Source organism: Crotalus tigris, unplaced genomic scaffold, assembly GCF_016545835.1.
Source record: "Crotalus tigris isolate CLP2741 ecotype Arizona unplaced genomic scaffold, ASM1654583v1 scf7180000021643.52994198:917841, whole genome shotgun sequence".
Classification (NCBI taxonomy): domain Eukaryota; kingdom Metazoa; phylum Chordata; class Lepidosauria; order Squamata; family Viperidae; genus Crotalus; species Crotalus tigris.
Genome location: NW_024098611.1, coordinates 522304 through 547626, shown reverse-complemented (window position 1 = coordinate 547626; position 25323 = coordinate 522304). Strand labels below are relative to the sequence as shown.

Below are 25323 nucleotides of genomic sequence, written 5' to 3'. Positions count from 1 at the left end.
CAGCAGGGCAGAGACAGCCTGGACAATTCCTATTGGCTTTTGAAAGCCAATAGAATTAGACTCTATTCAAGAGAGTCTATTCTATTGGCTTTCAAAAGCCAATAGAATAAAAGGGAGGAGCACAGCTGAGGAAAAGGGGGGAAAAAATGGCGGACTGCGTTATTTGGCGACCCCCGTGAAATGGTCGTTCGACCCCACAGGTTGAGAACCACTGGCCTAGGAGGTTAAGGCCGCAGGCTAGAAAGTGGAAGACCATGAATAACAGAAGGGACCTCGGAGGTCTTCTAGTCCAACCCCCTGCTCAAGCAGAAGACCTCTAGACCAGGGGTAGGCAACCTCGGCTCTTTTATGACTCATGGACTTCAACTCCCAGAATTCTGGGAGTTGAAGTCCATGAGTCATAAAAGAGCCGAGGTTGCCTACCCCTGGTCTAGAATATTCCAGAAAAGTGGTTGTCCAGTCTCTTCTTGAAAACTTCCAGGGATGGAGCACCCACAGCTTCTGAAAGCAAGCCCTTCCACTGGTTAATTTAATTGTTCTAATTGTTAGGAAATTTCTCCCTAGGATGAGTTCTAGTCTTGCCTTAGGCCTTAACGCCAGCTGGGTGACTTTGGGCTAGTGCAGGGGTAGGCCACCTTGGCTCTTTTAGGACTCGTGGACTTCAACTCCCAGAATTCCTGAGCCATCCATGCTGAGGGGAAAGGGAGAGGTTTCCAAGCTGAGCCATGCTGGCTCAGGAATTCTGGGAGTTGAAGTCCACGAGTCATGAGGGGGGCCATAGTTCCCCCATGCTCTGGGAGGAATTCTGGGAGTTGAAGTCCACAAGTCATGAAGGGAGCCATAGTTCCCCCATGCTGGCTCAGGAATTCTGGGAGTTGAAGTCCACTAGTCAGGGGCCAAAGTTCCCCCATGCTGGCTCAGGAATTCTGGGAGTTGAAGTCCACCAGTCATGAGGGGGCCATAGTTCCCCCATGCTGGCTCAGGAATTCTGGGAGTTGAAGTCCACGAGTCATAAAAGAGCCAAGGTTGCCTACCCCTGGCCTAGTCCATTGTTTCTCCACCTCAGCAACTTTAAGACATGTGGACTCCAACTCCCAGAATTCCTGAGCCAGCCATGCTGAGGGGAAAGGGAGAGGTTTCCAAGCTGAGCCAAACTGGCTCAGGAATTCTGGGAGTTGAAGTCCATGGGTCATAAAAGAGCCAACGTTGCCTACCCCTGACCTTGGCAATTGGAATATGGGTGGACTTCAACTCCCAGAATTCCTGAGCCAGCGTGGGGGAACTATGGCCCCCTCATGACTGGTGGACTCCAACTCCCAGAATTCCTGAGCCAGCCATGCTGAGGGGAAAGGGAGAGGTTTCCAAGCTGAGCCAGGCTGGCTGAGGAATTCTGGGAGTTGAAGTCCATGAGTCATAAAAGAGCCAAGGTGGCCTACCCCTGGGCTCATCCCTCTCCCTCAGCTTAACCCACCTCACAGGGTTGTTGTTTTAGGGAAAATAGGAGGAGGAAGGACTATTGTGTATATTCACGACTTTTAATTATTTATAAAAATGGGCAGGAAAGAAAGAAAAGATGTGGAAGGAGAAAAAGAAAGGAAAGAAAAAAGAGAAGCAGAAAAAGAGAAAGAAAATCAGAAAAAGACGAAAAGGGGGAGGAAAGGAAAAGAAAGAAAGAAAGAAAGAAAGAAAGAAAGAAAGAAAGAAAGAAAGAAAGAAAGAAAGAAAGAAAGGGAAGGGGGGGGGCACATTTCCCTGGTTTTGTGCTGGAGGAGCTCAGGGTTAGCAGCCCTCCCCAGACACCAGAATCAACCCCAGATCTTCTGAGGTGGGGTTTTCCACTTGCAAATTCGATAGCCCCCCGAATCCTGGTCAGGACCAAATCTCTGCCCCTCTCCTGTGGATTTTGATGGTTGATCTTGGCTGAAAAAGCAGTGAGGGGCAGGTATTGTGGCCAGATGCCCCCTTTCTAGGGCTGGCTCATGTCATTGAAGGACGACAGTGGGGTGGAAGAGTGCACAGGTCAAGGGAGGGCTGGGGGGGGGTCTCCTGGCCTCAGGTGCTCTGCTCCAAGGAGGGGAAGAAGGGATAATGGTTGCATTGCATCAGTCAGAGGGGCCTGGTGGAAGCCGCAGTGGCGTCCCTTGGGTTGCGGTGTCGTCAGGCCAATTACACAATTGGAATAATCTCGGTAATGATGTCATGGCACAGGGGACACCCCTCTCCCCTCCCCAATTCTTGGATGGATAGATGTTCACACAGATGCTAAGCCAGAGGGGTGCAGCCTCGGCACCTTGAGGACTGGTGGACTGCCAGAATTCCCCAGCCAGCAAGGCACGACTTTTGAGTTCTTTATAAAAAGGAAGGAAAGAAAGAAAAAGAAAGGAAAGAAAAAGAAAGGAAAGAAAGAGAGAGAGAGGGAGGGAGGGAGGATAGATGGAAAGAAGGAAAGAAAGGAAGGAAGGGAAGGAGAGAATAGAGAGGGAAGGAAAGGAGGGAGAATAGAAAGGAAGGGAAGGAGAGGATGGAAGAAAGGAAATGGTGAGAGAGGAAAGAAGGAAAGAAAAAAGAAAGAAAGAAAGAAAGAAAGAAAGAAAGAAAGAAAGAAAGAAAGAAAGGAAGAAAAAGCAAGCAAGCAAGCAAGCTGGCTGGGGAATTCTGGGAGTTGAAGTCCACAGGTCTTCAAAGTGCCAAGGTTGAACACACACACACACACACACACACACACACACAAACACACACACAGAGGTGTGAAGCCACAACCTTGATTCACTCCAGTCAAAATGGTTGACAGATTGTGGTTTATTGCACCGATCACCTGTTTCACCTATGTGAACCCCAACACACACAATCTCTCTCTCTCTCACACACACACACACACATACACACATATGAAGGATATACACCCATGCTAATAGCATCAGGGATTTCCCAGGTACAATAAAAACTGTTAAAAGCCAAGGTGGGATTAAGGCCTCAAAGCCCTTGGCTGCGCTCAGAGATTGCAAAGATAATTTATCAATGGTAAAACCTTTTCAACTCTCGTCCCGTCCCCCCATTCCACCCCCCCAGACCAAACTTTTTAGAGAAATGGAGGTTGTGAGGGGCAGAATTGTACTCAGGTAGTCCTCGACTTAACGACCAGAACGGGGATCAGAATTTCCTTTGCCATTTAAGCGCAGCGGCTGTTAACCCGATTTTACAAACTTTTGTGTCAAGTGGTTAAGAAAATTGCAGCGGTCATTAAGCGAATCACGCGGCCATTAAGGGAATCTAGCTTCCCCTGTTGAGTTTTCTCGTTGGAAGCCAGCTGGGAAGCTTGCAAAGGGGACGAGCCTGATAAATACATGCTGCTTGCAAGTGCCTGAATTTTGATCCCCGTGACCACGGGGAGGCTGTGACGGTCGTAAGTGTGAGGACTGGTTATAAGTCCATTTTTTTTCCGTGCCAGGGTAACTTCGAACGTGGCTAAAGGGATGGCTGTAAGTCGAGGACTAGGTAGTTTTATTTTTATGGGAAAAATATTTTGATGGAGATGGTAACACCTCAGTGTAAACACTCTGTGGGGGTTATAGAGTTTCTGCCCTGTTTCTTGCTCTGCGTAGTGAGTACGTCGCAGATCTCCTCCAGGCATTAGGATGGCTTCGGATCCCAGCCTCTGAAGTCATGTTTCTTCGCCCAACGTAAATAAAGAGAAAGCAGCCATTAAGGATGGGAAAAGTGTTTGGAGAAGAGCAAAAAAAAGAGGATTAGGGATCTGGAGATTAAATCATAGGAGGAATTGTGACTGGAACTGTGGATGTCGGGATACGATTGGGACATGCTGTGTGAATGTATTTATTTTTATTGTTATATTTGTTGTTTTAATTTTGTACGCCACCCTGAGTCCCTAGGGATTGGGCGGCATATAAATTTCATTAATAAATAAAATAAATAATAAATGTTGGGGCTGGACTAGAAGACCTCCAAGGTCCCTTCCAGCTCTATAGTCTAGAAAAAAAAAAGAAGAAGGACTAAGGGTGACATGATAGCAATAGTCCAGTATCTCAGGGGCTGCCCCAAAGAAGAGGGAGTCAAGCTATTCTCCAAAGCGCCTGAAGGCAGGACAAGAAGCAACAGATGGAGAAACTCATCAAGGAGAGAAGCAACCTAGAACTAAGGAGAAACTTCCTGACAGTGAGGACAATTAACCAGAAGTTAATTGCCTCCAGAAGTTGTGGGTGCTCCATCACTGGAGGTTTTTAAGAAGAGATTGCACAACCGTTTGTCTGGAATGGGAGAGGGTATCCTAGCTGAGCAGGGGGTTGGACTAGAAGACCTCCAGGGTCCTTTCCAACTCTTGTTATTCTGACAGGGAGGACATTGAACCAGTGGAACAGCTTGCCTCCAGAAGTTGGGGGTGCTCCATCACTGGAGGTTTTCAAGGAAGAGAAGCCATTTGCTCAGAATAGTATGAGCTTTGCTTTCTCAACAGCCCAGCAGGGTGGAAACCTCCAAATGCGGTTAAAAAAAAAAACCAGGCGGCGTGGAAGCTGGCAGGAAGCGATCTTTTGCAGCGACAGGAAGTGGGATCCAGCTGGTATCAGCCCCGTTGCCTGCAGCCAGAAGGACTCATTGATAGCTGCAGACCCCAAGTGCAGAGGCCACCGAGGGGAGAGCCGCCAGCCCCTTCCCACCCAGCCCCCAGCCTTAACCTTACTAGGACCTCCCTTCCCAGCCCTCTTAAGTTGGTTCCCAAGGGGGATTCGCCATCTGTGCCCCCGGAAGCTCTGCTAGCTGGGAGGGGGATGGCACCGCAGCAGACCTCTCCCCCCCCTTGCTTCTCCCGGGGTCCCTATTGGGCGACACCCGTCCTCTTTACCAATAGATTATACCCCCAAGTCAAATGCCGTCCGTCCGTGTGCATGTCTTGTTTTGCACTTGTGTGTTGGGAAGGGAATGTGGAGATGGCGTCCTATATATTAAGGGTGGGGGTGCTGCCCTTTTCAGGAGCAGCTCTTAGCTTGGGGAATTGGAGAGGGGGGGGCGATCTTGTGATGCTGGAGGGGAGAACATATTCTGGGCAGGCCCCACCAGAGTAGTGATATGGGCAGAACAACGTGGCAGAGATAAATTTCAGCCGTTTGCCCAGTTTCGGGCAATGTTTTTCAACCTCGGCAGCTTTAAGATGAGTGGACTTCAACTGAGGAGGAGGAGGAGGAGGAGGAGGAGGAGGAGGAGGACTGTGGGGTCCTTGGTGTTCTCTGAGCTTGTTTGCTTGCTTGCAGATGTTTCATTATCCAACTAGGGAACATCATCAGTGCTAGAGGGAGTGGGATGTGAGGAGGAGGAGGAGAAGGACAACGGTAGGGTCCTTGGTGCTCTCATACTTGGCTTGTTTTCTTGCAAACATTTCATGACCCAACTAGGTAACATCATCAGTGCTAGAAGGGAGGGCGGCTTGCTCTCTGTTTATGTACTATGTAGTGCAGTGGTTCTCAACCTTTCTAATGCTGCGACCCCATAATACAGTTCCCCATGTTGTGGTGACCCCCAACCACTTATACATCACCGGGTGCCAGGGGCGTGGCCAAAGAAAAGGGGGAAAAAATGGCAGACAGACTTGTTTGGTGACCCCCGTGAAATGGTCGTTCGACCCCAAATGGGGTCCCGACCCACAGGTTGAGAACCACTGATGTAGTGGCTTGCCCTATCAATATTGATGGGCGTGTTGTTGTTCGTTCCTGCATTTAGCTGTTTGTCTCCTTGTTTTGTTTGCCTGGGTTGGTAGTTCCTTGAATGGAGTGTTGTTTAGGCTGGATTGTTGGTCTAGGGCAGGGGTAGGCAACCTTGGCTCTTTTATGACTCGTGGACTTCAACTCCCAGAATTCCTGAGCGAGCCATGCTGAGGGGAAAGGGAGAGGTTTCCATGCTGAGCCATGCTGGCTGAGGAATTCTGGGAGTTGAAGTCCACAAGCCATGAAGGGGCCATAATTCCCCCATGCTGGCTCAGGAATTCTGGGAGTTGAAGTCCACCAGTCATGAGGGGGCATAATTCCCCCATGCTGGCTCAGGAATTCTGGGAGTTGAAGTCCACAAGTCATGAGGGGGCCATAGTTCCTCCATGCTGGCTCAGGAATTCTGGGAGTTGAAGTCCACGAGTCATAAAAGAGCCAAGGTTGCCTGCCCCTGGTCTAATGTTAATCTTGGTGTTACTCTCTGCTTATCTGGGTGTTGATTGCTCTGTGGGAAAGTGTTTGATTGGTCTTTGGGGGCTGTCAGGTTGTCTCTTTTGAATGGTGTATAGAGGATGTTCGCCTCTATGTGCTTGTGGATGGCTGATTTGTCCGAATGCCAAGCCTCCAGGTGGGACTAAGGATGAGGGGGGCAGAGGCACCTGGATTTTGCTGGGGTGTTTTTTTTATTGTTTTCTGGTTGTCATTGCGGGAAGCTATGCAGAGTTGTGTTTTTTAGATGGGCAGCTGTACAAATCTTTTCAATAAATCCATACGTCGTGTCTTCACTACAAGAAGGCTGGTCTGATCAACCTTAAAGGATGAGTAGGAAATTGGATATATTTTGCAAAGGTAGAGGGAAAGAAAGCAAGAGGTTTTGAAGATAGAACAGAACAGAATAGAATAGAATAGAATTATAGATAGAATAGAATTATTGGTTAGAGTAGAGTAGAGTAGAATAGAATAGAATAGAATAGAATAGAATAGAATTATGGGATAGAATAGAATAGAATAGAATAGAATAGAATAGAATAGAATAGAATAGAAATACAGAAAGGAATGGAATGGAATGGAATGGGATGGAATAGAATAGAATAGAATAGAATAGAATTATGGGATAGAATAGAATAGATAGAATAGAATAGAATTATGGGATAGAATAGAATAGAATAGAATAGAATAGAATTATGGGATAGAATAGAATAGAATAGAATAGAATAGAATTATGGGATAGAATAGAATAGAATAGAATAGAATAGAATAGAATAGAATAGAATTATGGGATAGAATAGAATAGAATAGAATAGAATTAAGAGAATAGAATAGAATAGAATAGAATAGAATAGAATTATGGGATAGAATAGAATAGAATAGAATAGAATTATGGGATAGAATAGAATAGAATAGAATTATGGGATAGAATAGAATAGAATAGAATAGAATATGGGATAGAATAGAATAGAATAGAAATAGAATAGAATAGAATTATGGGATAGAATAGAATAGAATAGAATAGAATAGAATTATGGGATAGAATAGAATTATGGGATAGAATAGAATAGAATAGAATAGAATAGAATAGAATAGAATAGAATTATGGGATAAAATAGAATAGAATAGAATAGAATAGAATAGAGCTGGAAGGGACCTTGGAGATCTTCTAGTCCAGCCCCCTGCTCAAGCAGGAGAACCTATACCATCTCAGACAGGTGATTGTCTAGCCTCTTCTTAAAAATCTCCAGTGATGGAGCGCCCAGGATTTCTGGGGGTAGCAGTCCTAGGCTTACATTCATTTAATGACCGTTCGAAAATACGACACTGAATGATGTGTCCTTTGAATGTTTTTTCACACTTACGACCTTTGCAGCCTCTCCGTGGCCGTGGGGTCAAAATTCAGACAACCTGGCAACGGATTCATATTTATGACGGTCGTGGTGTCCCGTGACCCCCTTTTGCAACCTTCTGGCAAGCAAAGTCAATGGGGGAAGCCAGATTCACTTAACAACCGTGTTCCTAACTTAACAACTGCAGTGATTCACTTAACGACTGTGATAAGAAAGGTCATAAAATGGTGCAAAATTCATTTAGCAAGTGTTTTTGCTTAACAACAGAAATTTTGGGCTCGGATGTGGTCATAACTGGAGGTCTACCTGTGTGAAAAACAGCCCAACCCTGTCATGGATTGAACCAAGAAAAATATTGTATTGTCTGAAGCTTTGTCTGTTTTTTTCCATTTACTCTTTATTAGATTTTTTAAATCCCTTCTTTATTGTTTTTATAAATAATGCAAGGCAGGGAATATATGTAATGCTCTTTCCTTCTTCTATTTTCCCCAAAACCACAGCCCTGTGAGGTGGGTTCAGCTGAGAGAGATTGACTGACCCAAAGCCACCCAGCTGGCTTTCATGGTTAAGGCAGGACTAGAACTCACCGTCTCCTGGTGATTGGCCCAAAGTCACCCAGCTGTGTTTTATACCTAAGGCAGGACTAGAACTCCCTGTCTCCTGGTGATTGGCCCAAAGTCACCCAACTGACTTTCATGGTTAAGGCGAAACTAGAACTCACCGTCTCCTGGTGATTGGCCCAAAGTCACCCAACTGACTTTCATGGTTAAGGCGAAACTAGAACTTACCGTCTCCTGGTGATTGGCTCAAAGTCACCCAAGTGACTTTCCTGGCTAAGGCAAGACTAGAACTCACCGTCTCCTGGTGATAGACCCAAAGTCACCTAGCTAGCTTTCATGCCTAAGGCGAGACTAGAACTCACCGTCTCCTGGTGATTGACTGAAAGATCCCCATCCAGCTTCGTGCCTGAGGCCGGACTACAACTCACCATCTCCTAGATTACAGGCCAGCACCTTAACCACTGGGCCAAACTGCCATTTTATGTGCAATTTCCATGAAAAACAGGCGGATTTTCAATCTTACTGTCCTGGCTGCCATCTCGTCTTTTCTTTTTTTAACCATACCTGTGGACACCCCTGGTTGCATAGTCCCCCCCTCACAAAGGCCTTCATGGAGATATTTGAATTTGGGTGGGTTATTATGGGATGAAACTATAATTTCTTCAATGCTGCAGGTGTCTTTGAATGGAAACCAGGGAAGGGTGCTTGTGGGGTTCAAGAACCAGGAAGGGAGAAAGGCGAAAGATAGAAATAAATTTAATTTAATTTAATTTAATTTAAAGCAGACTCATTAAACCCAGTTAATGGGATTACTTGGACAAAGAGAGTCTGGATTTTAGATATCCCATCACTGCCATGAGGAGAGTCAGTCAGAAAATCCCTCCAACTTTTATCAGCTCCTTTTGTGCTCCTTAGTGGTTGCGCTCACCCAACACGCGTACCCTGTGGAATGAATTGCAAGCAGTCCTCAATTTATGACCGCAGCTGGGAGAATTCCCGTTTCTAAGCAGGGAGGTGGTTAAATGAGTCACCTCTGCTTTGATGATCTCCTTTGCTCGTCATTAAGCAAACGTGGCTTGTCAGAAGCTGGAAAAGTTGCAGATTGTGATTACGTGACTCTGGGACGTTTCAACTACCGTAAATATATTTCATCATGGAATTAAGGAGAAACTTCCTGACAGTGTGAGGACAATCAACCAGTGGAACTCCTTGCCACTAGAAATCCTGGGCGCTCGATCACTGGAGGTTTTTAAGAAGAGGCTAGACAGTCACTTGTCTGAGATGGTGTAGGTTCTCCTGCTTGAGCAGGGGGCTGGACTAGAAGACCTCCAAGATCCCTTCCAGCTCTATTCTAATACTACAATAGTCGTAAAGTGTGGGAAACAGCCCTAAGTCGCTTTTTTCACTGCCATTGCAACTTTAAACAGTTACTAAATGAATATTTGTCAGTCAAGGTCTGACTGTAATCCATTCTACATGGTGGTTGGGATCTACTGACCAATCCGGCTGGTTCAAATACAGTAATCCTTGACTTATGACCACAACATTTACGTCGCTAAGTGAAACATTTGTTAGGTGAGTTTTGCCCCATTTTACGAGCTTTCTGGTCACAGTCGCGAAGCAAATCACTGCGGCTGTTAAGTGAGTCACACGGTTGCTAAGTGAATCCGGCTTCCCCCACTGACTTTGCTCGTCAAAAGGTCGCAAAAGGGGGGGAATCATGTGACACCTTCCCCTCCCGGATCCGTCATAAATGTGAGTCAGTTGCCAAGTGTCTGAATTTTTGGATCACGTGACCGTGGAGACACTGCAGTCGTCATAAATGCAAGTCGGTGGCCAGGGGTCTGAATTTTTGGATCACGTGACCACGGAGACGCTGCAACCGCCGTAAATGCGAGTCGGTGGCCAGTTGTCTGAATTTTTGGATCACGTGACCGCGGAGACGCTGCAGCCGTCGTAAATGCGAGTCAGTGGCCAAGCGTCTGAATTTTGCATCACGTGACTGCGGAGAGGCTGCAACCGTCGTAAATGCGAGTCGGTGGCCAACTGTCTGAATTTGGGAATCACCTGACCGCGGAGACGCTGCAACCGGGGTAAATGCGAGTCGGTGGCCAGGCGTCTGAATTTATTGGATCACGTGACTCGGGAGGGGAGGCTGCGACCGTCGTTAAGTGTGAACAACCGTCCCAAGTCCCCGTTTTCACTGACCTTGGCACTCTGAAAATGGTCACTAAATGAACTGCTGTACCTCGAGGACTGCCGGCCTGGGGAGAGGCAGCGGAGAGAGAGAAACTTTGGCGAGGCAGCCGAAAGGGCAGGGCTGGGAGGAGGCGGGGCCGGGCGGGCAGGTGGCGGGCCAGGTGCGCCAGGTGCGGCGCCTACCTGGAGGGCGGGGCGCCTCCGCTCACCCCGCCCTGCCCGGCTGCCAGCTGGCGGGGGGGGGAGAGTCGCCGGGTGCACGCGCAGGAAAGCACGGGAAGGGGTCTCTACCCCCACTGGTTGCCATGGTGACCGGCTGACCCCCCCCCCACACACACACCTCCAGCCCGGGCGGAAGGGGCTCCGGTCGCGCCAGCTCGTCTTGCCGCCTCCGGCGCTTCTGGACCGGGCGGGGGAGGGGGCTGCCCTTGCCGGCTCCAGGGGCCTTGGGGGTCCCGAGGCAGGCCGGACCCCTCCCCGCTGCCGGCGCTTGCCGCCTCTCCGCCCACTTTGCAGCCGCCGCTGCTTCGCTCCTTTCCCGGCTGGGAACCGGGAGCTACCGGTGGGAACCGGGAGGAAACGCCGAGACTTCGCGGTGCGGGATCCTCACGTGCTCTCCCCCCTGTTGCTTTGAAAGACACGTGTCCGTCTGCCTGCTCCTCCGGAAGACCCCCCTCGTAGATTGCAAGGAGCTTCCGGACAGACTCTCGTCTGTCTCTGGGTCTCTTTCTATATGTCTCTCCCTCTATCCATTATGTCTGTCTGTCTGTCTGTCTCTCTCTCTCTCTCCCTCTCTCTCCCTGTCTGTCTATCTATCTATCAACCTACTTACCTATCTACCTACCTACCTACCTACCTATCTACTATCCATCCATCCATCAATCAATCAATCTACCTACCTACCTACCCATTTATCTATTTATCCATCCATCCACCCACCCACCTATCTAACTACCTATATCTACATCATCCATCCATCCATCCTCCCATCCTCTGTCTGTCTGTCTGTCTCTGTCTGTCTATCTATCTATCTATCTATCTATCCATCCATCCATCCATCCATCAACCCATCCATCAACCTTCCTACCTACCTACCTATCCATCTGTCCATCTGTCTATCTATCTTATCTATCTATCATCAACCTACCTACCTTCCTACTCATTCATCTATTTATCCATCCATCCATCCACCCACCTACCCACCTATATCTACATCATCCATCCATCCATCCACCCTCCCATCCGTCTATCTATATCTATCTATCTATCTATCTATCTATCTATCTATCTATCTATCTATCTATCTATCTATCTATCTATCTATCAACCTACCTATCCATCCATCCATCCATCCATCAATCTACCTACCTACCTACCTACCTACCTACCCATTTATCTATTTATCCATCCATCCACCCACCCACCCACCTACCTACCTATATCTACATCATCCATCCATCCATCCATCCATCCACCCTCCCATCCGTCCATCTCTATCTATCTATCTATCTATCCATCCATCCATCAACCTACCCATCTATCTATCTATCTATCCATCTATCATCAACCTACCTACCTACCCATTTATCTATTTATCCATCCATCCACCCACCCACCCACCTATCTACCTATATCTACATCATCCATCCATCCATCTCTATCTGTCTGTCTGTCATCATATCTTTCTCTCTCCCCCCCCCCTCTATCCCTATCTATCATCTGTCTATCACACTACCCCTGTATCTCAAATTTCCATCTATTTCTATCCTCTTTCCGACTCTCTGGATTCATCCATTTATCATTCTCTCTCTCTAATTTTAAAACCCCTCATCTCCCTCAGAAAGAGAGACAGGGCAGTGCACAAATAAAGTAGAAAAGAAAACCACAGAAAACATATATCAAATTTAAAAAGAGGCAAAGGACGTTAAAAATGAATCAAATGGTGTCTGGGGGGGGGGGCTTTCAGCGCACTAAGCAAGCCCCCATTGCAAGCTTTGAAGCCTTTCTGGAAGGCCAGGAGGGTGGGGTCCTCTTCGCCTTTGGGGAGGGAGGGGTCCTCTGTCCCTCATGGGGCCCCAGAAGACCCCCGGCCCACCGCTCCTTCAAACTAAAGGACCCCAGGGGTCTTCATTGCCTCTCCCCCTCTCCTAAGATCTCCCATCTGCTTTGCCTTCTCCCAGGGATGGAGATTCCTGGGGGGGGGGGGGGGGTTGAAGGTAACAGACTGGCACAGGCTGAAGTGGGGAGGGGCTCAGCCTGGCTAGATCAGAGACCCCTGGACCCCTGGTGCAGAGGGGGTGGGGGCTTGTTGTAGCCAATCAGCTTGGGCTCAGCTGCCAGGGGCTTGAGCCTCAGGTGAGGGAGTGGACCGGGCAGCAGGTGGCTGGATGCCTGGCAGGTGGGGGCAGGGGGTGGGTGGGCTTCAAGACCCACCCCCCCCACCATCTGTGTGTCCAGACCGGGAGGGTGGAAGAGGAGAGCCAGGTAGAGCAAGGACATCCTTCATCGGTGTTTTATGCATTTATTAATTTTATAGGCGAGGGGTCCGTGGTGCTCTTTGCTTGCTTTGTTGCGGACGTTTGATGAGTTTCCATCCGTTACTAGTGGTCCTGCCTTCTGGTCCTTTGGAAAGTAAGAGGAACCCCCCTCTTTTTTGGGACAGCCCCCCCTCCCAAATACTGGAAGACTGCTGTCATGTCCCCCCCCCCTCCTAGTCCTTCTTTTTTCTAGACTGGCCGTTCCCAATTCCTGCAACCGTTCTTCTTGGTATGTTTTAGCCTCCAGCCTCCCCCCCTTACGCTCTCCCCCCCCAATCTTTGTTGATCTTCCCAGCACAAAAAGACAACCGGGAGCAAATAGATTTCATCATAAATCAACAATTTTTTTTTTAAAAAAAGGATCTTATCCTGTCTCGCACTCTGGGCCAAATGTGGCCCAGGCAAAGCAAACATGTTTTTTGCATTGTTCTTGCAGCTAAGATCTCTGCAGCCTTAGGGAGAGCTTTCTGATCTCCGCTGGAGGTAGGAAGATAACCGGCCCACGTAACACACAAACACACACACACACACACACACACACAAACACACACAATGGCTGAAGCTATGGGCAAGGTTGCAAAAGAGGGTAGAGAGAACACAGGAAAGGGGAAAAGCTTTTCTCACGAGGTCTGGCGGACGCTGTCGAGAAGCTGAAAACCTCTGGGCTGATTTTATTTACCTTCTCTCTCCCCCCCCTCTGTCCCCCCCTCTCTCTCCCGTCTCTCCCTCTTCCTCTCCCTCTCTCCCCCTCCCTCTCCCTCTCTACCTCTCTCCCTCTCCCTCCCTCTCTCTCTCCCGATCTCCTGCTCGCTCTCTCTCCCTTTCTTTCCCTCCCTCCCTCTCCCTTTCTCCCTCTCCCCCTCCCTCCACCTCTCTCCTGCCCCCCCTCTCCCCTCTCCCCCCTTCTCCCTCTCCCCCTCTCTCTCTGTCTCCCCCTCTCTCCCTCTCTCCTCCTCTCCCTCTCTCTCCCTCTCCCTCTCTCCCTCCCTCTCCCTCTCCCTTTCTCTCCCTCCCTCCCTCTCTCTCGGTCTCTCCCTCTCCCCCCTCTTCCTCTCCCCCTCTCCCTCTCTCTCTCTCCCTCCCTCCCCCCTCTGTCCCTCCTCTCTCCCCCTCCCTCTCCCTCCCCCTCTCTCTCCTTCTCCCCCTCTCTCCCTCTCTTTCCTCTCTCTCCCTCCTCCCTCTCTCTCTAACTTTCTCCCCTCTCTCTCCCCCTCCCTCCCCCCCTCTCTCCCCTCCCCCCCTCCCTCCCCCCTCTCTCTCCCCCTCCCTCCCTCCCTCCCCTCCCTCCCCCTCCCTTCCCCTCTCTCTCCCCCCTCTCTCCCTCTCTCCTTCTCTCTCTCCCTCCTTCTCTCTTGGTTCAGCCGTGGGGAAATCTTCTCCTCCGTCCTGCAGGTGGCAGGGATTAGAAAAGAGAGAATAAATAGGTTATTACTTGGGATGGAGAGCAAGAAACTCATCAAGGAGAGAAGCAACCTAGAATTAAGGAGAAACTTCCTGACAGTGAGGACAATTAACCAGTGGAACAACCTGCCTCCAGAAGCGGTGAATGCTCCCACACTGGAGGTTTTCAAGAAGAGACTGGATAGCTATTTGTCTGAAATGGTATAGGGTTTCCTGCCTGAGCAGGGGGTTGGACTAGATGACCTCCAAGGTCCCTTCCAACTCTGCTATTCCATTCCATTCTATACCTTTTTACAGCCACAAAGGCAGTTGTAAAATTGGGTGCAGTCACATGTCGACCCACGTAACGACCGTTTCAGTCATAAAGCGAGGACTACCTGTAATCACGGACTCCCCAGGTTGTGCATACTCTTGTCTGCAAGAATGCAACCCCCTTCAGAACCCTTCTGTTTTTCCTCAAAGTGAGCTCGGCCCCGGAAGGTCCGGTTTTAAATATTTTCTCTGCCGCGAATTGCTTCGATGTCAGGGCAAGTCTCCATCTGCAATAAGAAACACGCAAAATCTGGAATGCTTTACGGGAATTCTCAAGGAAGGGGAATTTTAAAACAGCGAAAAACATGTTTGGGACATTCCAAAGCCCTCTGCATCGATGCAAAGCGATAATGTGGGACGTTTAAAGTAAATAAATTAATTAATTAAAAGCACCGTCGTGTTGTTGAAGCTGTTAGAGTTGGCCTTTTGAGCAGAAAAATTTAGGGTCATAATTCTCTAAATCTAGAAATCGTCTGTGCTGTATACATTAGGGAGGAGCAAATTGGCTTTTCTCAAGCAAAAATCACTTTAAGACGGGAGGCCTTCAACTCCCAGAATTCCCCAGCCAGCTATGCTGAAATCAATCCTTTAAATAAATGTTTTAGTCTCAATTGTGGTTGTAAGCCGAGGGCTATCTGTACCTCCTTCGGTCTCCCCAAGGCACAGGTGTCAGGTTTGTGTGTGTGACAATACAGGTGTGAGGTTGTGTGTGTGACAACACAGGTGTGAGGGTTTTGCCTGTGACAACACTGGTGTGAGGTTTGTGTGTGTGACAACACAGGTGTGAGGTTTGTGTGTGTTACGGCACAGGTGTGAGGTTTGTGTGTATGACAATACAGGTGTGACAGGTGTCAGGTTTGTGTGTGTGACAATACAGGTGTGAGGTTGTGTGTGTGACAACACAGGTGTGAGGGTTTTGCCTGTGACAACACTGGTGTGAGGTTTGTGTGTGTGACAACACAGGTGTGAGGTTTGTGTGTGTTACGGCACAGGTGTGAGATTTGTGTGTATGACAATACAGGTGTGAGGTTTGTGTGTGTGACAATACAGGTGTGAGGTTGTGTGTGTGACAACACAGGTGTGAGGGTTTTGCCTGTGACAACACTGGTGTGAGGTTTGTGTGTGTGACAACACAGGTGTGAGGTTTGTGTGTGTTACGGCACAGGTGTGAGGTTTGTGTGTATGACAATACAGGTGTGAGGTTTGTGTGTGTGACAATACAGGTGTGAGGTTGTGTGTGTGACAACACAGGTGTGAGGGTTTTGCCTGTGACAACACTGGTGTGAGGTTTGTGTGTGTGACAACACAAGTGTGAGGTTTGTGTGTGTGACAACACAGGTGTGAGGGTTTTGCATGGCAACACAGGTGTGAGGTTTGTGTGTGTTACGGCACAGGTGTGAGGTTTGTGTGTGAGACAACACAGGTGTGAGGTTTGTGTGTGACAACACAGGTGTGAGATTGTGTGTGTGACAACACAGGTGTGAGGGTTTTGCGTGTGACAACACAGGTGTGAGGTTTGTGTGTGTGACAACACAGGTGTGAGGGTTGTGTGTGTGACAACACAGTTGTGAAGTTTATGTGTGTGACAACACAGGTGTGAGGGTTTTGTGTGTGACAGCACAGGTGTGAAGTTTCTGTGTGACAACACAGGTGAGGTTTGTGTGACGGCACAGGTGAGGTTTGTGTGTGTGACGGCACAGGTGAGGTTTGTGTGTGTGATGGCACAGGTGTAAGGGTTGTGTGTGTTATGGCACAGATGGGAGCTTTATGTGTATGACAAGTGTGAGGTTTGTGTGACAACACAGGTGTGAGGTTTGTGTGTTACAGCACAGGTGTGAGGTTTGTGTGTGTGACAACACAGGTGTGAAGTTTATGTGTGTGACAACACAGGTGTGAGGGTTGTGTGTGATGACACAGGTGTGAGGTTTGTGTATGTGACAACACAGGTGTGAAGGTTGTGTTTGCCAAGGCAACTGGTGTGAAATCCGTGTGTGTAATTACTTAAAGGCATAATAACTGAAAAACTGGGCATTGTGAGTCACCTGGCCCTGGCAGCCAGAAAGGAGCTGTTGTGCGTGTGGTGTGGCTGTGTCAACCCAGCAAATCTCCCCCCCCCCATGGAGTGTGTATGTGGGGGGTCCAACCTCACCCCCCTTTCTGTCTGTCTTTGCTGGAGCAGGGGAGGGAGGGAGGGTGTGCCAGCCCCTCTGTTCCCCCCACCCTGTGTCCTGCAGCACCCCCCCCGCTTGCAACCCCCCCCCCGACTAACTGGGCTCCCTGGGCTCTTGCAGGGGGCCGATGGCCTGTCGGAGCCGGAGGGCGTCGCACTCAAGCGCGTGGCGGTGGTGGAGGACTTCTTCGACATCATCTACGCCATGCACGTGGAGAGCTCGGCCGAGCCGGGCAAGGCCCCCAAGCACGCCGGGCAGAAGAAGACCTACCGGGCGGTGAGCATCCCAACCCCCCCCTGCGCACTATGCCTTGGTGGGGCAGGGGAGGAGGAGGGAGGAGGAGGCGCTGGCAGGCAGGGGAGGAGGGTGGGTGGCAAGGGAGGGGGAACCCAGGGTGGGAGGAGGGAGGAGGAGAGGAAGGAACCGTATAGAAGGAAAACAAGAGGAGAAGAAGGAAAAAGGAGGAGGAATAGTGGAAAAAAAGGAGGAAGAATGGAGGAGGAGGAGGAGGAGGAGGAGGAGGAGGAGGAGGAGGAGGAGGAGGAGGAGGAGGAGAAAGAGAAGGGGAAGGAACGGTGCAGAAGGAAAAGAAGAGGAGGAGAAGGGGAAGGAATGGTGGAAAAAGAGGAGGAGGAAGAGAAGGGGAAGGAACGGTGGAGAAGGAAAAGAAGAGGAGAAGGGAAAGGAATGGTGGAAAAAGAGGAGGAGGAGGAGGAAGAGAAGGGGAAGGTACTGTGGAGAAGGAGGAGGAGGAGGAATAATGGTGGAGAAGGTAAAGAGAAGAAAAAGGAGAAGGGGAAGGAGGAGAAATGGTGGAAAAAAGGAGGAGGAGGAATGGAGGAGGAGGAAGAAGAGAAGGGGAAGGAACGGTGCAGAAGGAAAAGAGGAGAAGAAGAGGAGGAGAAGGAGAAGGGGAAGGAATGATGGAAAAAAAGGAGGAGGAATGGAGGAGGAGGAGAAGGGGAAGGAACGGTGCAGAAGGAAAAGAAGAGGAGGAGAAGACGAGGAGAAGGGGAAGGAATGGTGGAAAAAGAGGAGGAGGAAGAGAAGGAACGGTGCAGAAGAAGGAGGAGGAGGAGGAGGAGTAATGGTGGAGAAGGTAAAGAGAAGGAAAAGGAGAAGGGGAAGGAAAGGGGGAGAAGGAAGTAGAATAGAATATCTTTATTGTCATGTGTATCTCACAATGAAATTAAACGCTGTCCACAGTGCACACTACACACAAGTAAAAACCACAAGTAAGAACATACATTATATACATATTTTCACATTCTATTCAACACTGTGCTGCCCCTAATATTGCACTTCAATGTTGCCCTATGCCAGGGGTATTTAGTATGGTTACAGCTCTGGGACAAAAGCTATTTTTTTAGCCTATTTCTCTTTGGAGGAAGGAAAAATGGAAGAGGAGGAGGAGGAGGAGGAGGAGGAGGAGGAGGAGGAGGAGGAGGAGGAGGAGGAGGAGGAGGAGGAGGAGGAGGAGGAGGAGGAGGAGGAAGACTGTGGGGTCCTTGGTGCTCTCTGAGCTTGGCGGTCTTCTTGCAGACGTTTCATGACCCAGCTAGGTAACAACATCAGTGCTAGAAGGGAGTGGGATGGGAGGAGGAGGAGGAGGAGGAGGACAACGACGACAACTGTGGGGCCCTTGGTGCTCTCTGAGCTTGGTTGTTTTCTTGTAGACATTTCATGACCCAACTAGGTAACATTATCAGTGCTATAAGGGTGTGGGGTTTGTGGAGAGGAGAGGAGGAGGAGGAGGAGGAGGAGGAAGAGGAGGAGGTAGCACGAGGTAGCACAAGTGTGGGCTCCTTGATGCTCTCTGAGCTTAGTTTAAAAAGAACTTTGGTGGTGCCATGGTTACAATGTCGTATTGCAGGCAAAACTCTGCCCACAGTCAGGAGTTTGATCCTGACCGGCTCAAGGTCGACTCAGCCCTCCATCCTTCCGAGGTCGGTAAAGTGAGGACCCAGATTGTTGGGGGCAACAGGCTGACTCTGTAAACTGCTTAGAGAGGGCTGTAAAGCACTGTGAAGCGGTAGATAAGTCTAAGTGCTGTTGCTATTGTTTCCTTGCAGACGTTTCATTGCCCAACTAGGTAACATCGTCAGTGCTAGAAGATGCAAATTCCACTTACTTCTAGCACTGACGATGTTACCTAGTTGGGTAATGAAACGTCTGCAAGAAAACATCCAAGCTCGTAGAGTACCAAGGACCCCACAGTCTTCCTCCTCCTCTTCCTCCTCTCCACACACCCCACTCCCTTCTAGCACTGATAATGTTACTTAGTTGGGTCATGAAATGTCTGCAAGAAAACAGTCAAGCTCAGAGAGCACCAAGGACCCACAGTCGTCGTCCTCCTCCTCCTCCTCTCTACAAATTCTCCTCCCTTCTAACACTGATGATGTTACCTAGTTGGGTCATGAAACGTCTGCAAGAAAACAAGCAAGCTCAGAGAGCACCAAGGCCCCCACAGGTCTCCTCTTCCTCCTCCTCCTCCTCCTCCTCCTCCTCTCCACACACCCCACTCCCTTCTAGCACTGATAAAGTTACCTAGTTGAGTCATGAAACGTCTGCAAGAAAACAGTCAAGCTCAAGAGAGCAGCAAGGACCCTCCACCCTAAAAGGTTTGCCTCCGTCTGTCTATTCCCCCGGCCAGCCAGTCAGGTATAAAATGAGGGAGGGGAGATTATTTCTAGATTATTAAATAAATGATCAGGAATAAATTAGCCTTCTAGGCAACGGCAGCGGAGAAGCGAGATGCGATGAGTACTCGTCGGCCGGGCGTCCTTAATATAGTGAGAAAGAGAAAAATACTTCCTCAAATGAAATCAGAGCTAGACTGGATGGGAAGTTAACTCTTCCCAGGAAGGTGGGCCAATGGTGGTTTGAAGAAGCTGGATTGCAAATGGAGAGATCAGTCTAGCTGTCTTCTGTTGGAGCTGATCCTCAATCGCCGTTTCCCTTCCACTTGATTTCAGTTCCCAGAATTCCCCAGCCACCATGTTTCTCAATCTTGGCAACTAAGATAGGCGGACTTCAACTCCCAGAATTCTCCAGCTGGCATAACTGGCTACGGAATTCTGGGGGTTGAAGTCCATACATCTTCAAGTTCCTAAAGTTTAAAAAAAGTATTCTGCATGCTGTAATATTAGTGTCTGGGATATTTTTCAGTGCCAGCACTGAAAAAAGTTAATCCCTCGAATTAAAAACAAAATGTAAATGAAGAATTTTGGCGGGTCCAAGATAAATCTGGCCAAAAGTTTGGAAAAGCATTCTTTTATTTCTTGCATCACATAACAACAACCACAACATCAACAACAGCAGCAATGATGATGATGATGATGAAGTTGGAAGGGATCTTGGAGGTCATCTAGTCCAACCCCCTGCTCAGGCAGGAAACCCAATACCATTTCAGACAAAGACTTCCAGTGTTGGAGCATTCACACCTCCTGGATATTGGAGGCAGGATATCGGAAAGATTCAGAATAACAGAGCTGGAAAGGGACCTTGGAGGTCATCTAGTCCCGCCCCATGCTCAGGCAGGCGACCCTATGACGTTTTTGACAAATGGCTGTGCAGTCTCTTCTTAAAAACCTCCAGTGTTGGAGCATCTTTATCGCTTCTGGTGGGACATCACCCTATTGAAGACTTGAACCCTGGGGGTCTTGGATTCAGCTTCCCACCCGTTTCATCCCGTGATTCCCTTGATTTGAGCCACATCATATGTCTGCAACGGTACTAAAAATACCTCCATAAATCAATTCTTCCCCTAGCCCTTCAGAGGAAGGGCAGGCTATAAATCTGAAAAATAGCCAAACCTCTGAGCCACATTTCCCGTGAAAGGGACAGAGTAATTTTTTTCATTTGGGACCAAAGGACCAGCTCCCACATAAGCCTTTGTTTATTCTCATTTCTTATCCCATGACTTGTTAACGCCAAGCTGAACGTGGATGGTAAATTGATCCAGAAATTAGTTTCTTTTTTTACAAATTTGATTTTTTTCTGAGCAAATTGTTGGTACAATTACAGCCCCGGAAATTATTTGGAAATAATTAAGATCAGGATGGCTGTGAAAGTTGGACCATAAGAAAGGCTGAGCGCCAAAGAATGGAGGCCTTTGAACTCTGGTGCTGGAGAAGACTCCTGCGAGTCCCCTGGACTGCAAGGCGATCCAACCGGTCAGTCCTGGAGGAGATCCACCCTGACTGCTCTTTAGAAGGCCAGATCCTGAAGTGGAAACTCAAGTCCTTTGGCCACCTAATAGAAGGAAGGACTCACTGGAGAAGAGCCTGATTCTGGGAAAGATGGAGGGCAAGAGAAGAAGGGGACGACAGAGAAGGAGGGGGCTGGATGGGGTCCCTGAAGCAGGAGGTATGAACTTAAATGGACTCCAGAAGATGGTAGAGGACAGGAAGACCTGGAGGAACGTGGTCCATGGGGTTGCGATGGGTCGGACACAACTTCGCAACTAACAACAAGTTAGAGTGCAGTACTGCAGGCCACTTTAGCTGACTGTGTTCAGCAGGTCAGCGGTTCAAATCTCACCGGCTCAAGGTTGACTCAGCCTTCCATCCTTCCGGGGTAGGTAAAATGAGGACCCAGATTGTTGGGGGCAATGTAAATATATATATACATTGCTTACTGGTGTACACCGCTTAGAGAGTGCTTGCACTTAAAGCGGTATATAAGTCTCATAAATAAATAAATAAATAAATAAACAACAAGATCATGATATCGCTTATACCTATAGACTGTCCTCATCTTACAACAATTGATTTGATGACCGTTCAAAGTTACAACGACGCTGGCAAAAAAGTGACTTAGGACCTTTTTCCACACTAGCAGCATCCCCCTTCATGGTCACGTGATCAAAATTCAGACGCTTGGCAACCGGTTTCATATTTACGACGGTCGCAGCGTCCCCCGGGGTCACGCGATCCCCTTTTGCAACCTTCGGCCAGGCAAATCAATGGGGAGGCCAGATTGACTTAACAGCCGTGTTACTAATTTAACAGCTGCAAGGATTCATTTAATTCAGTGGTTCTCAACCTTTTTAATGCCGCGACCCCCAACCGGTCGTAAGTCGAGGACTAAACCGGTCGTAAGTTGAGGGCTACCCAACCGGTCGTAAGTCGAGGACTTTCCCTGCCGGGAGCGCCGCGCATACGTGGTGCTGCCCCCTGCGCCGGCCGAGGCGTAGCTGGCAAGCGGCAGAGACGGAGCAGGCCGACCACCAGCTGGGCCACCAGCTGGCCCAGCCCAAGGGAGGTAAGGCACCCGCCGGAAAAGGGGAAAAAAATGGCGGACAGCCTTGCTTGGCGACCCCCGTGAAATGGTCGATCGACCCCAAATGGGGTCGCGACCCATAGGTTGAGAACCAGTGATTTAACTGAACAGTGGCAAGAAAAGTCGTAAAACGGGGCAAAAACTCACTTAACAAACGTCTCACTCAGCAACATAAATTCTGGGCTCAGTTATCGTCGTAAGTTGAGGATTACCTGCATTTGGGGAACAGCCTGATCCACACGTGACAATTTGCCCTATTGGGATTGGAAGCATTTTTTTTTGCCCCCTCTAGGTCAGACTCCTGGTTCGTAAAAACGATCCCTTTGAGCTAAAAATTAGGAATTGCAAGTCAAGGTGTAACTTGGACGCGATGATCCCTTTATTTTCCTAGTGGAATACCACTAGGGGGTGACCAAGAGCTAGAAATCCCAGGATGTCTTTGCTGCCATCTAGCAGCCGTCGGAGGTTTTGCAGGACACACCTGCTTAAAAAAATAAAATAAATAAAAACGAATTGCAGAGCTCAGCAATTTCCGGGGAGCTCCTGGAGAAAAAAAACCCACCAAGACCGTCAGGAAAAAGTGTGGTGTGAAATTGGGGGAGATTTGGGCCCTGAGAAAAATCACCAACAAGCATCTTGGCAACCATCTTGGCTTCTCCCGCACTATAAACCCAGATCTCCTTTCTCGCCCGGCCTGGTTTTGCTAAAGCAGTCAGCAAAATCTGGGCTACACTGCCACGCAGTGGAGATATAAATGTCTTACAAAGTCAGAGGATCACACTTCCTGCCTTGCTAAAAAAAAAAAAATCTCGTTTCAAAACAAGGGGCTTTTTAGAACGCACGTGTCCCGTCTCCCTTTCGTCTCCCTTTCATGATTCGGATCACTTTTTAAAGGATTTTTTTTTTTTTAAAGAGGACTCATGTGATCTCAGCCCCACTTGTTTGTTTTTTAAACTTCGGTGGAAGTGAAAGCTTTCATTTTTAAAAAAAAAATGTTTTTTTTTAGCATGCAACCCCCGGGGAGGATTAATTGGAGCAGGAAACAGAAGGAGCCCTCTGCGAAGTGGCTAAGAATAGACTTGGTGGCTGATTATATTGGAAAAGCTTGGGAGAATGTTTCTGGATGTGTCGGTGGTGGTAAGGGGAGGTTGCCACCGTGCGTTGAGGCATCGGCCTGAGGGCCTTCGTTGTCACACCACCGCGTCAGCTTTTGCGACAGCAACGAACAAATAAGTGAGCGTTCCTCTGCTGCTGGGGAATGAATTGCAGTCCTTCTAAGGTGGCCAGCCTTCGTGGCCCAGGGCTGGACTCGTGGGGTCCTGGGTGGTCTCTGAGCTGGGTTGTTTCCTTGCAGACGTTTCATGACCCAAGTAGGGAACATCATCAGTGTTACAAGAGAAAGGGGTTTGTGGGAGAGGAGGAGGAGGGGGACTGTGGGGTCCTCGGTGCTCTCTGAGCGTGGTTGTTTCCTTGCAGACGTTTCATGACCCAACTAGGGAACGTCATCAGTGCTAGAAGGGAGTGGGGTTTGCAAAGAGGAGGAGGAGGAGGAGGACAACTGTGGGGGCCTTGGTTTACTCAGAACTGGGTTGTTCCTTTCCTTTCCATTCCTTTCCTTCCCATTCCTCTTCCTTCCCTTTCCTCTTCCTCTTCCTCTTCCTTTCCTTCCATTCCTCTTCCTTCCCTTTCCTCTTCCTTTCCTTTCCATTCCTTTCCTTCCCATTCCTCTTCCTTCCCTTTCCTCTTCCTCTTCCTCTTCCTCTTCCTCTTCCTTTCCTTCCATTCCTCTTCCTTCCCTTTCCTCTTCCTTTCCTTTCCTTTTCTTTCTTTTCCTTTCCTTCCCATTCCTCTTCCTTCCCTTTCCTCTTCCTCTTCCTTTCCTTTCCTTCCCTTCCTCTTCCTTCCCTTTCCTCTTCCTTTCCTTTCCTCTTCCTTCCCTTCCCTTTCCTCTTCCTTTCCTTTCCTTTTCTTTCCTTTCCTTCCCATTCCTCTTCCTTCCCTTTCCTCTTCCTCTTCCTCTTCCTTTCCTTCCCTTCCTCTTCCTTCCCTTTCCTCTTCCTTTCCTTTCCTTCCCATTCCTCTTCCTTCCCTTTCTTCTTCCTTTCCTTTCCTTCCCTTTCCTCTTCCTCTTCCTTTCCTTTCCTCTTCCTTTCCTTTCCTTCCCATTCCTCTTCCTTCCCTTTCCTCTTCCTCTTCCTTCCCTTTCCTCTTCCTTTCCTTTCCTTCCCATTCCTCTTCCTTTCCTTTCCTCTTCCTTTCCTCTTCCTTTCCTTCCCATTCCTCTTCCTTCCCTTTCCTCTTCCTCTTCCTCTTCCTTTCCTTTCCTTCCCATTCCTCTTCCTTCCCTTTCCTCTTCCTTCCCTTTCCTTTCCTTCCCATTCCTCTTCCTTCCCTTTCCTCTTCCTTTCCTTTCCTTTCCTCTTCCTTTCCTTTCCTTCCCATTCCTCTTCCTTCCCTTTCCTCTTCCTCTTCCTTTCCTTTCCTTCCCATTCCTCTTCCTTCCCTTTCCTCTTCCTTTCCTTTCCTTTCCTTCCCTTCTAGCTGTCTTCCTTTCCTCCCCTCCCCTTCTCTTCTTCCCTTCTCTATTTCCCTCCCCCCCCCGTGCCTCATTCAACTCACAACTGCTACAGGCAACATATATAAAAAAGCAGAGAACGGGGGGGGGGCTGCCACTCCAGGTGCCCAAAGCGAAAACGACAACCCACCTTGGAAGGCAGGACATCAACGGCCTCCCAGCTCAGCTCCCTCCAGACCCGAATGTCTGGGGATGCAGCCGGCTTTTCCGCCCTTTTGCAAAGGGTTGAAGAGGTCGGAGCCTTCGGGGGGGGGGTCTCCTGGGGGGTCAGTGAGCTGCTTATCAAATTTGCAGAGGGCAACAATTGTCGTTGTGTCCCACCCTCAGGATGACGGATCTGGATTGGTTGCCAAACTGCCGTGAAAAGCAAGCTGTGCTTTGCTAGGGAGACATCAAGAGATCACACACGGTCCTCAAGTTATAGCCGTCCACTTAGTGACCGTTCCAACTTAACAGCGGCCCTGAAAAACAGCCACTTGTAACCGTTTTTCAAACACTTTCAACCAGGGCTGCATGATCTGGTATAGGGTGTCCTGCCTGAGCAGGGGTTTGGACTAGATGACCTCCAAGGTCCCTTCCAACATCATCATCATTATTATTATTATTATTATCATCATCATCATCATCATCATCAAAATTCGGACTCCCGACAACCGTCTCATATTTACGACGGTCGCCGTGTCCCGGGGGTGTCACGCGATCCCCTTTCGCGACCTTCCGACAAGCCAAG

The 25323-nt window shown here is 48.9% G+C and overlaps 1 protein-coding gene across 1 annotated transcript in view; it reads left to right on the top strand.

Moving 5' to 3' along the window:
* The window catches only part of NOL4L (nucleolar protein 4 like), a 119923-nt gene that overhangs the window by 29673 nt on the left and 64927 nt on the right, over positions 1-25323 (top strand). The window contains exon 2 of the mRNA XM_039318885.1: positions 16856-17011. Coding sequence (XP_039174819.1) covers positions 16856-17011 — 156 coding nt within the window. The remainder of the gene's footprint in view (positions 1-16855; positions 17012-25323) is intronic.